Source organism: Mustela lutreola, chromosome 18 (genome assembly GCF_030435805.1).
Source record: "Mustela lutreola isolate mMusLut2 chromosome 18, mMusLut2.pri, whole genome shotgun sequence".
Lineage (NCBI taxonomy): Eukaryota > Metazoa > Chordata > Mammalia > Carnivora > Mustelidae > Mustela > Mustela lutreola.
In genome coordinates, this window is record NC_081307.1 from 24,258,484 (window position 1) to 24,270,776 (window position 12,293).

Consider the following 12,293-nt stretch of genomic DNA (forward strand, 5'->3'; position numbering starts at 1 on the left):
TTATATGTATGGTTGACCCACATCACCATAAGATTTAAAGTCAAGTCAGGTATGTTTTTTAGTCCTTCTGTGTTGAGTGAACAGCTCCAAAGTAGAACTAAAGAGGAATGATGCACTTGAGCAACTTGACTGGCGTTCTGAACCCTGGACTCACCCATTTAGCGGATCTAAAGCCAAAGACCGTGGCTGAGCCAAGTCATCGCCCAGGACAATCGTGTGCTCGCATCTTCCTCTCCACACAGCCGTCAGCTGAATGGCCAAAATCTGGCCTGCCGCCCCATCCACCCAGTAGAGGTTCCTCCCAATCCAGTCGACCGCTACACATTCTGACTTCATCCCTGAAGAGAGAGTGGAAACCATGCTGCACGTGAATCCAGGCTGAGTCACGGCTCTTGCTAGGTTTCAGATTGTAGGCATCAGACTCGAAAACCATGTTAAGTCATCCTACAACTGGTGCACGCGTCTCCATCAGAGCAATTTCTATTTGCAGAGGAGGATGACCATTAGAAATAGAGGCCACTGGCTGACTCGCATGGTCTACTGAGGTGACAAAGCAGCTTTCCATCTCTAGCCCACTAGCAGGCCTCGGTCCCTTTTAGTGGAGAAGATTTCACTGAATCAACGTTTAGACTGTTAATGACCATTTCATTCTGCGTGCTATATGTAGTTCGTAAGGGCAGGATGAAGCCCGCATGGGACATACCCTTCACCACGGTCCCTTTCCTCTTTGTGTCCATACTAATCCACTTAATGCTTTCTGCACCAGGATCTATCCAGAAGACCTTCTGCCCCACTAAGTCATAGTCAATGGAGAAGATCATCACATTCTTGTCCACAGTTGTCAGAATGTCCTCCTTCAAGCTCCTCAAGCCGTAGAGGAGAAGGTTGAACTGAATCGCCACCAGCAGGATGGGTTCGGTACCTGCCAGATAAGAACTGCGTTCAGCGTGTGGCCTTATGGAGCCTGAACGCTGAGCTCAGCACTGGCTAAGGAACCAGAAAGCAAAGTAGCCTTTGCCTTCTCGCTGCCAGGGCTGGGGGTAGCCCGGTAGTTCACCCCTCGATGTGCTGCTTCTGCTAATACCCACCATTTAAAGATACTTAGAATAAAGTCATGATTAGCATAAGCTAGGAAAAAAGACATTTCTAACTAAGTATTTAGGCTCAGGTGAGCAGGAAAGAAGGGCTTGTCAAGACTTTTGACACTTATCCTAACTTGAGGTAAGGCTGACCTGTGGCTAGAGGGACCCGAGCCGTCATCACGACAGCTTATCTGTAGACACCTTCCTAGATCTAATTCCATCTGAAATACTGCATTTAAAAAGGGGATCTGGAAAATGTTCTAGGCTTGCTCGGCAGGCACAAGCAGGCAGGAGCGTTTAAGACTTGAGAAAGAAGGTCTGCCTTTGTATTCCTGGAGAGTCAGGACTTGGAAGTTCCTGACCCAGGGCTCAGGAGACATCAGGGTTCCGGCTTACCTGCTGCTTTACAGGTGTGGCCATCGGGCTCCAGTGAGTAGCCAGGGTGACAGGTGCAGCGGTAGGAGCCCTGGGTGTTGACACAGGTCTGACTGCAAGGCTGACCAGCTGGCTTCTGGCACTCGTCCACATCCTTGCAGATCTGGCCACTGCTCCCCAGCTCGAAGCCTCGCTCACAAGCACATACCTGAAGGGATTTCAAGAACACTGAGACTTCCTAAAGACACTGACACATAACCCTGATGAAAACACCTGACTTTGCTATTAAAAGCACATGGTGATGTACTTGATTTCAGCAGCTCGAAATGAAAAGTTCTGAAAACCAACTTTGCTTTAAGTTGTCATTCTTTCAGTCTTATCAATGCCACTGCACACCTCACACCCTTGCTACCACGGTGGGTCCTGAGTTAACGTAGGGGTCCAAGTTCAGCCCAGGACACCGAGAATCCCAGCAGAACCAGTAAGAGGCAAGGAGACTGAACTGAATGGGCTGCCTGCCAAGGGAGAGGTTACCATGATCAGACATCAGAACACTATATTCTTCTACTTGCCCATCAGAGTCAAGGTCACGATGTTCAGTCAGCTGATAATGTTAGACCAGAACATGGGCAGTCCTCGATTTAAGGGCAGATCACATTCCAAATACACATATGGAAGACAAGTCCATAAAAACATCAGGCTTAGTCCCAAATGTCACCCCAAGCTCAGAGCTACAGAGTTACACCCACAGCAGAGTTTCTGGAGACTGGGTGGTCAAGTTCTAGGAGACACGACCCAGGGGAGGAACCTGACAGGACTCCACAGGAGCCAGGAGGGGCTCAGCGGACACGAGAGGACAGGTCAGGACAGCTCAGCCACGGAAGACGGAGGGTTTCACGAGCAGTAAGGACCGACCGACGAGTTCCCCCCGTCCCTAGACTCAGTTTACAGCCACCGGCAAGCAGTAGCGGCGTGAACTCACAGGCCCGTGCGGGGACCGGTAGCAGGCGTGGGAACACCGCGCCCCGCTGCATGCTGACGACAGGCACATTCCACCTTCATCGGAGCCGTCCGCACAGTCCTCCTTCCCGTCACACAGCAGGCGGAGGTCGAGGCAGCCGAGGGAGCGGCACTGGAACTCAGAGCTCGGGCACTTCTCGGGGCGGCCTCGAGAGGATGATTATCTACTGTTATAGCATCTGTTCCCTGCCGCCCCGAACACCCCTTCCACGGCAAGGATGTGCAATCAAGACACCCCCGTCCTGTCAGGGCTAGTGGCACCTGCCAGCTGAGCTGGCTTCTCGTGCCAAGAGGAAGCAAGCAGTCGGTGCCCCTGGAAGCCCCCTCCCTCAGGGGGAGCCCGCACACTTACACCCAGCCTCGTCGCTGCCGTCCTCACAATCTCTCTGCCCGTCACAGCGCCACACGTCAGGCACGCATTGGTCTCCGCCGGCACAGGACCACTGCCTGGAGCCACAGCGAAGCTTCTCGGGTTCACAGTCCTGAGCGGACAGTAACTCAGTCAGCGAAACCAGCACTCAGAGCCCAGGATGGGGTTCTTGGAGGGGAAAGAGCCTGGCTTACAAGATAATGCTCGAGTCCCTTTTGCAAGGGGGCCAGAGAAGCCCCAAGACTCAGAAAAACATTTTCAGTAGGTAAAGTGAACCTGGCCATGAAGAGAAAAGAAAGGTCTTATTTTGTCCAATCAGGGCATCTTCATATAAGAAATCTAAGAATAAGGACGCCTGGGTGGCTCAGTGGGTTAAGCCTCTACCTTCAGCTCAGGTCATGATGTCAGGGTCCTGGGATCGAGCCCCGCATCGGGCTCTCTGCTCAGCAGGGAGCCTGCTTCCCCCTCTCTCTCTGCCTGCCTCTCTGCCTACTTGTGATCTCTCTTGCTCTCTGCCAAATAAATAAACAAAATCTTTAAAAAAAAAAAAGAAGAAGAAGAAGAAGAAGAAAGAAAGAAAGAAAGAAAAGAAATCTAGGAATAAGAATGATAAGAATGTGCTCTAGAAACTTTTCTTTAGAAGTCCTTTGCCATTTGGGGTCACCTGGGTGGCTCAGCTGGTGAAGCGTCTCCCTTCAGCTCAGATCCTGATCTCAGGGTCCTGGGACCAAGTCCCGCTTCATGCTCCCTGCTCAGTGGCGAGTCTGCTTCTCCCTCTGCCTCTCCCTTTTCCCCTGCTCTCGCTCTCAAATAAATAAATAAAATCTTTAAGAAAAAAAAAAAGAAGAATTATTCCTTTGCCATTTCCAAAACCACCCCTAGCCCATTGACATTCTGGCCTGCCTTGCACCTCCCCTGATGTGGACACTGTGCTTGGGGGCAGCACATGCTAGAGAAGGGGAGGGGACACTTGTACCCCTGCTAACAGCCCTGAACCTTCACAGGCATTCTCACCCCCTCAGGCGCCATGAGGCCTATCTCCTACCCATTTGACAGACGAGGAAGTAGAACATGAGGGAGTAAGTGTTTTCTTCAGGTCAAACGCAAGCAGCAGGATTTAAGCCAGACTGCACCTCCAACAACGTGGCAGGGTCGTGGCTGCTCAGTGACGGGGAAGCAGAGCTTTGGAGCAGGTCTCTGGGGGGACATTTATACCAGAGCCATGAAGACCCAACACTTGCAAACCTACAATAAAAAGTCACTTAAACATTTGCCTTTTGACAAGAGATCTTCTCACTCCAGACACCCTGATGTCATGATGAGTGGCTCTCTGGGCAGGAGGGATGAGAAGCCTTCCTTCTCTGTTCTTGGGTTTTCTCACACTTTCCACGGGAAGACACATGATCCGGCTGTGAGGGGAAATCGGTTTTTCTGGAGAAGGGTGCCCTCCCTACCTTCTCATCCATCCCGTCTTCACAGTCAAAGTCACGGTCACAGAGCCACGCCACGGGCACACACTCTCCGCTGCCCCGGCACTTCACCTCCCCCGACGGACACCGCAGCGGCCAGGCCACAGAGCAGCCGTCCTCATCCGAGTGGTCCAGGCAGTCTCGGTTCCCGTCGCAGCGCAGAAAGTGCGAGATGCATTGGCCGTTCTCGCACTGAAATTCAAAGGCGCTGCACTTCACCTGAACTAGAAAACAAGGCTTTGGGTAAGAAGTCAGCCAGATGTGGAAGCCATTTGAGGGCACGTGGAGGATTTGAAGACTTTCCAGTTTTCTGCTGTCACCTGGGGAACTAACCCGCAGCCCTCGAGGTGGTTAAATAGTCTTAGGATAGAGAAGTCCTACTAAATAGCCCAGAAGAACCCTGTCTCGGAGAATGAGGGCTGGGGGACAGGCAGGGGGCACACATGGAAGGACACTGGGAGAGGCTGAGGAGTAGAACTCCTCTCTGGGACCTTACTGTCATCCATGAGGAGAGAAAGTCTCTCATGACATCCAACATACCCTACATGTTATGTTCTTGGGCTCAGTTCCTACAGATAGAAGTTGCTTGACTTGGCTCAAGAAAAAAGCTTAGGTCCTATGCAAAACCATAAATATGCATTGAAAAGGAAATTATACCCAGTGTTCCTTCCTGCCTCTCCTGATGTTCTTCTCGTAAACCCAAGTGCACGGATACTGTCCAGCTACTCCATGGCCTCTGCATTCAAATCTGTCATGATACCTCACCCAGCTTCCTCTTCTTCCCATTTCAATTCTCCAAATTCTCTCTCCTACCCTATTCCCACAATGTGATTAAGGGCCTTGAAACAGGCCACCGGGAAGACTAAAAAGAAAGATGACGTATCCTAACGAAAAGAGGGGAAAGCAATCACACCTAAAGATAAGGATGGCCGACCACACGAGAAGACCTAGGATCAAAATTAAAAATCTTCAAGATGGTCGATTCTTGCTCAAGCAACATTGCGAAGAGTAGACTAGTTTTCCACTAATGGGAATCTTGTCACAAAGAGAGAAGTGTTGTACCACGATCTCCAACATCCAACTCAGACCCTTTCATCCAGTCTGCTAACTTTGTGGTAAGTACTGTCCGTCTTCGCTATTTGCAGATTCTTTATTTACACATTCACCTACTTGCCAAAATTCATACCCCCACTCTCAAATCCATGCTCCCACGCTTTCACGGTCATCTGAAGATACGCCTACACAAAGCAGAAAAACACTTGTGTCCCCTAGCACGCGTTTCCAGCTGAGGTGGAACACGGCGACGCTCTGCCTTCTAGTTTCCATCCTCACACTGGAAACAAGTGTCCTTTCCGAAGTCTCTGTAGAGCCATAGTTCCCACATGTTTGTACTCTGGGGGAATTCTGCTGTTGAAAAGCTCCCCCCAAGGGCAGAGCGGAAATGTGGTCTGGCGTTCCTAGTGCGAGACGTCGAGAGCCGCCTCGCGGAGCAAACGCTGTGTCAAGCTTTGTTGGGGCAGGTGTTACCGTGCTGGGGTCGCGGCTTCAGTGTCAATAAGCTGACAATGTGCATATCAAGTAGTCTCTAAACAGCCTGCACTAAAGTAAGGTTTTATGTTGGTCAGTCGACACAAGTACTGTCACGAGAGAGTCTCAGAAATGTTGCCCTGTGTCTCTTCTATGGGCAGTGATGTGGGGTCTGTGCATTCGGGGTCGGTGGCAACCTCGTAGAACACAAGGCCGCCGACGTGAGCCGCACGGCACTTACCGCATCTTTGTTCATCGCTCCTGTCAGAGCAGTCGGGGTGGCCGTCACACAGCCAGCTCTTGGGGACACAGCGAGTCTCGTTGTCACAACGCAGAGAACAATCTTCAGCGGGCTTCCAGCAGCCCAGCTCGTCAGACCCATCGGAGCACTGGTGAGCCCCATCACAGCGGAAGGTCTCCTCAATGCACTGGTTTCCGTTCCGACACCGGAAGAGCCCTACGACGGGAAGGACCGGGGGTTTGCACCGTCTGCTCAGTCCTACTGAAGGCTGAAAGTTAGATGAACGCCCCCTCACTCTGGGGCTTAAGGGGTAGACTACATCCTATCTGATCAAGCTCTATAGCTTATCTAATCCCTAAGCAAGCTTTAATAAAGTGCTCAGGTCAGTTAAATTAACCAGCTGAACGAGGCTGTTTCAGTAATAAGGACTCCTATTGGTTTGGGTACTTGAACCACTTACAGAAAATCACTGCCAAATCTGTTCTAAGTGGTCCATTCTGGTCGGCTTATGGCTCAGCCTTTATAAAGGCAAACCCTGGAACACTTAAGCAAATTTAAGGAGGCAAGGAAGCAATAGTTAAAAATTACACCCGGTAAAACGTCCGACTTAACGTGATAAAATGGACACTGGCAGCGTCCGTATTCCGACAGACTAGGACCTTTAGCTATGACACTTTACCGAGGGGAGGCAAGGGTACTTGTGATCAACGCTGCTCACTCCTACCACGTGGCATTCCTCCTGACACAGAGACAGACCTGGTCTGCTGCAGAACCGGGCACAGTCCCCTTCGTCTGAGCCGTCCTGACAGTCCGGCTTGCCATCGCAGAGGTACTCCCGAGAAACGCATTCCTCCCCGTTCCGACAGGGGACAGAAGACGGGGTACAGAGCAATGGGGGTGCAAGAGGAAGCGCGGAAGGACCATCTGCGGCCACCCCTTCAAGCTCAGGATCTGCAATAAACAGTGGTGTCGGCAAGGCTGGCCCTGGGCTCCGGGCACCGGAGACTTGCTTCTGCGGCCCCCTCCTCCCAGAGCCAGGTTGGGGCCCGGCAGCTACGTGTGCCTCCCTCGTAAGAAGAAAACAGTGAAATGGCCTCAAAGCCTAGATCCTTCGGTCAGACGTGATCCATTGGCCCATCATCATCTAACGGCTTTACATTTGGGCAAATTGTTTTCTCCTTCACGCCTAATAACTTCTTCTCCTGCCTGATACTAGCTGCTAGGATTGAAAAATAAAATTTCGGGCACCTGGGGGGCTCAGTTTTTAAGCCTCAGTCTGCTTTTGGCTCAGGTCATGATCCCGGGATCTTAGGACTAGGGCCCCCATAGGGCTCCCTGCTTGGTAAGAAGCCTGCTTCTCCCTCTCCCACTCCCCCTATTTGGGTTCCCTCTCTCGCTGTGTCTCTCTCTGTCAAATAAATAAAATCTTAAAAAAAAAAAAATAAAGTTTCTGTAGACAGGGCCTGGTTCTGGCTCACTCCCTGCTACAGCCCTATAACCAAGCTGCAGCCGCCCACCCCACCTCCTGTGATAGGATTTCGGCTTTGTCTGCCTCAAGGTCCAGAAACTAACTTTTTGGCTCTGGGCCAAAGGCTTATGTGAAGAGGGAAAAGCAGCCATCAGCAGGGTAATCTGAACTACCGGGGCAGCTCCAACAGCCAGGGGGACCTGCCCCGGTGTCCACAGCCCCTGGATGGTTCCTCAAAGGGTCCTCTGCAAGATGCTGCTGCTGGGGGAAGGGAGTAACTTGGTAAAATCTGTTCGGGAAAGTGCTTCTGAACAAATTAAATGGATCTCTTTACCTCCAGATGAAGAGGTTTAAGATGCTAACATATGAGAGGACTCCCCAAAGGGGTTATGGTGGGCAAACTTCTGGAAGTTTTGCTGGGGGTCATGTCAATGTAGCAACTTTGAGAAACGTGTGTGTGTGACTCTTAATCCTCCAGGATAAGGCCGAGTGAGGGGGAAGGCCTGTGGCACTGTGAGTACCGACAACAGCTAATACAAAGACCCCCCCCCCCCCCCCAGGATTTTACCCTCCGCAAACACACAGACCAGAGGCAAAGAAAGTGATTTCAAAGAAGAACCCCACAGAGGAAGACTCGCCTGGGACTTGCTGGTTCTCAGTCAGGATGATCAGTGTCCTCACATACGGCTCTTTGGACAAGGTGAAGGGCTCCAGTGTCCTCCTGTCCCACAGCAGGAGGGCTCCCCTGTGCACGGTCACCAGGTAGGGCTCGTGAGCCGCAAGAATGCCGTCACTCCAGGTCTTGTTCAAAGTGTATGTTCTGTTTTTTAGGAGACTCAGACTTTGCAAACCTAAGGAAGAGTCAAGTGCTTATAGGCTGGCGGAGAGTAACCTGTGTCGGGGTGGGGGGTAGGGACAGACGCATGGGTAGCCCTTGATTGAGAGTCAACGAGCCCCATTGAAAAGCCCAGACTCTTCCTATTGACTTTTGTAGGTTTTAGTTTTGCAGTTAAAGATAGTCCCGGAAAGCGTTTAAAGCTCTAGGAACTGGAGATCTGCCACCTGTGAGCGTGAGGCAAGCCCTATCCTATCCTCAGGCAGCATGCAAACACACTCAGTTGCCCACACGAAGCCACCAGCCCTCGGGGGCAGCTCCTGGTGGAGAAGACGGTCGGAGCCGGCAGCCAGGCAGAAGTTGTATCTGGTACCCAGCGGACCGAGCACCTCTGCTTCATTTGCAAGGCAGGTTTGGGTTTGTTACGTCTGCTCATGGAGGCAGAGACCCATTCCGAACCAAAAGCGACTAAGCATGTTAGCTCTGCAGTTTTCTGCCTTTCAAGTCAAAAATCTAGACTTACCAAGGAAACTGAGTCTGAGCTGAGGGACGCGTGCCCAAGCCGTAACTATGAGAACCTAATTCAAGCCCAGGTCTAGCTAGTTCTCGGAATGAGCTCATTCCTCACGCAGTAACGAGCCTTACCACCACCGCTCCCCGGCTTCTACCAACCACTGCTCTGCGTGGCACTTACCTGACCCTTTGGCCGTCCAGAGGATGCTAGACGCGCCGAGGTCCAAGGTCATGTGGGTGTCTGCCGTCCAGGTGCCCGTCCAGACTTGCCGTCTGGTTTTGCCATCGAGGGTCATACTTTGCAAGTGCTTCCCACTCTCCACCCAGTAGAGCACTCTCTCTGGCCAGTCGAGAAGAAGATGCAGTATAATGCGGCCTGTTGTGTAGAGGGTCCAGGTGTCTGGGCCAGGGAGTCCAGTCTTCTGGATAGCACGTCGGTCACATGGCAGCCAGTACAAGTTCCCCGTGGATATGTCCACCTTTGCTGAGCAGACTGTGAGGGCGGGAAAGGAACTCCCATTAGGACATTCAAATACATTCATGCACGCCCTTAACATTTTGGAAGGGAGACACTCAGAGGGATGCGAAGCCTGGTCCCTAACGAGCCCACATACCTCGTTCACATGAGGAGTCCCATCAGACCTACTCTGGTTCTAGGCCCTTATCTGTCATATGAGCTCATGTGATCCTCACAACCTGCTGGTAAGAGAGACAGCCACTGCCTTTTAGGAGTTGTATATCTAAGCTGCAACACTTATGTTTGAACGCAGACATGCAACTCTGCTTTCACCTCCCTCTTCGTCGGATACATAGGACAATCAATCAATGACATGACAAGTGCCTGGAACTGAAATGGCTACGGGAAGGCAGAGCCTGGGGGAAGTGTCACCACAGCAGTGGTATGGAAGGTCACCCATAGAGTGGGCGGGGAGTGAGGAGACCTAGAGCTTGAGGACAGAGATAGGACAGGGACCAAGTATATAAAAGCCACAAAGTGGTAGCTTTTAAGCATAACAGACGTGGGCACTAGCCCACCAAGCACTCCCTACTCCCATTCTGCCCACTAGACCCACGTAAGTGGATCTCAGCTAGGCAGTACCTACCCTAGGGTGAGTACAGCTTTAAAGTTAAGAGCAGTATTGGGCTGAAAGTCAGACTGCCATTTTTGAAGCACATCCCAAGATAAGGTGTCAGCTAATTACTGTGGCTCAGTTCCTGCAAATGCGTGATAGGGACAGGGCTTCTCCCAGTTTTGAGGATTCGAGTCGGTACCTATGAAAAGCATAGGAGAGCATCTGTTCTTTGCACAAGCTTGGAATGGCCAGTTGTTGAATTCAGGAACACTGCAAGCTTGCTGTCCAATATAGTCATTTTTAAAATTAAATCACATCAACTTAACTGCACTTGAAACAAAAATACTCTGGTCCTTGCATTCCTGCACTTTGCTACTCCACGCTCCTTCCAAACTCTGTGATAAGTCACCTTACATTGTGAGCCTGAAACCTGCCACTGTGGGAGTATTTTCCACCAGAGGCATTGGCAAACCCTCCAAATCAGGGCTTGATTTGTTTTCAGTTTCATTTTCTAGACCAGGAACTGACAAAGAATGGCCCTGGGGCCAATTCCAACCTTTGGCGTGTTTTTGTAAATTCCAGGGGAACATACCATGGTCCCTAACGCACACACGGTGGTCGGCTCCTTTGCAGACGGAACAGCACAGTGCCCGACCAGCCTGAAATAGTTGCTGTCTGGCCTTTTATAGAAGGAGGCTGACAACCCTGGTCTGGACTTACGTGGCAGAGGAAAGTGTTCATATTGCCAATTAAACTTACATGCGTCACACCTATGCCCACGACATTTTAGAGACCACAGAAGTTGGGAAAACATTTTCCTAGATTTTGAAAACTATTTTCCAAATCCACAAATCAGTCCCTTTGGTCAATAAAGTAATTTCAATTAGTCTTCACTGCTACACTTCCCACTAGTTTACAGAAGCAACTGTCAAATTACGTTAGAGTAGGACTGTATTTGCTCTGATGGCAGCGACTCTGTGCCAAATTGGATCGCAGTCGAGCATTTATTCATAGTTGGATTTTGTTAAATTCTGATTGAACTGCAGCTATAAACTGCTTTTTTTATTCTGAATTCTTGGATCTGTAACCAATCTGAAAATCATGTACCTACATGAAATTTACAACAAAGAATGTTGTATAGTTTGTTATTTGTAAATTGTGCTACAACATTTATATAGGCAAGCTTTATTGCAAACCTATATAATGCATCTATGTGCACATTCCCCACGCCCCCACCACCTCACAGAGCTGGGTCTTAGTAGAACACTCTGTGGTGTGCCGGAATGTTTCAGAACTCTAAGGTTGGTGCGCCTGGGTGGCTTAGTCGTGAAGCGTCTGCCTTTGGCTCAGGTCATGATCGCAGGGTCCTAGAATGAGCCCCGCTCTGGGCTCCCTGCTCAGCGGGAAGCCTGCTTTTCTCTCTCCCACTCTCCCTGCTTGTGTTCCTCCTCTCACTCTCTCTCTGTCAAATAAATAAATAAAAGCTTTAAAAAAAAAAAAAAAAGAGCTCAAATGTTAACTACGAGGGAGACTGACAAACAGATGAGGCACGAAGCTGGGCGTGGGTAGCAGAAGGGAGAAGCCTGTACACACAGGGTTCCGGAGTTCTAGTTCTTCCCACTTCCTGGCTGTGAGGATGGGAGGTTTTACTATTCCCCGTGTTTTCACGTGGAGGAACTTGCACAGAGTTGTCCCCCACATTCCTTAAGTCACCCCAGGAAAGAAGGGACTTAAGGCTGGCCAGTTAGTAAGAAGAGACTAGCCACACCCAGATCAACTTCTCTCTTCTCCTATGGGCTCTGCCTTCTGCACAGAAGACACGTTCTGTCTGGTATTAGCTTTAACTGGTGCTATCTGCACGGTTGCCAGGGCCACAGAAGGTTCTTTGAGCAATTCTATACAGGTTTCTTTAGGCAGTCTTGCCTAAAACAGAATTCTGGAGCCCTCCCATTTTTTTGTTTTTCCTAAAGTAATCTCCTCTGTATTCCCTAGCCTACATTTTTCAATGAGGACAAGATTCACTCATTCAAGAGAAAACACTGGGGCACCTGGATGACAGAGTCGGTCAAGCATCTGACTCATGATTTTGGCTGGGGTCGTGATCTCAGGGTCAACAGATCAAGCCCCACATTGGGCTCGACACTCAGTATGAGTGTGTTTAAGCATCTTTCTCCCTCTGGCCCTCCCCGCCATGTGCTCTCTTTCCCATTCTCAAATAAATCTTCTAAAAAAAAGAGAGAGAGAGAGAGAGAGACAACACTGATATTAGCACGCTCTGATGCAAGGGGAAGCTGAAAGCTGCATGCTCACCGGGGTCGTA

General features: G+C 50.4%; 1 protein-coding gene across 2 annotated transcripts in view; it reads right to left on the reverse strand.

Moving 5' to 3' along the window:
- Positions 1-12,293, reverse strand: part of LOC131820521 (prolow-density lipoprotein receptor-related protein 1-like) — a 50,895-nt gene that overhangs the window by 21,875 nt on the left and 16,727 nt on the right. For both annotated transcript variants that reach the window (XM_059156209.1, XM_059156210.1), the window contains exons 14-23: positions 9,082-9,393; positions 8,191-8,403; positions 6,841-7,035; positions 6,085-6,300; positions 4,302-4,540; positions 2,830-2,959; positions 2,440-2,624; positions 1,479-1,665; positions 704-922; positions 155-338 (exon numbers count right to left, since the gene is read on the reverse strand). In XM_059156209.1, coding sequence (XP_059012192.1) covers positions 155-338; positions 704-922; positions 1,479-1,665; positions 2,440-2,624; positions 2,830-2,959; positions 4,302-4,540; positions 6,085-6,300; positions 6,841-7,035; positions 8,191-8,403; positions 9,082-9,393 — 2,080 coding nt within the window. The remainder of the gene's footprint in view (positions 1-154; positions 339-703; positions 923-1,478; positions 1,666-2,439; positions 2,625-2,829; positions 2,960-4,301; positions 4,541-6,084; positions 6,301-6,840; positions 7,036-8,190; positions 8,404-9,081; positions 9,394-12,293) is intronic.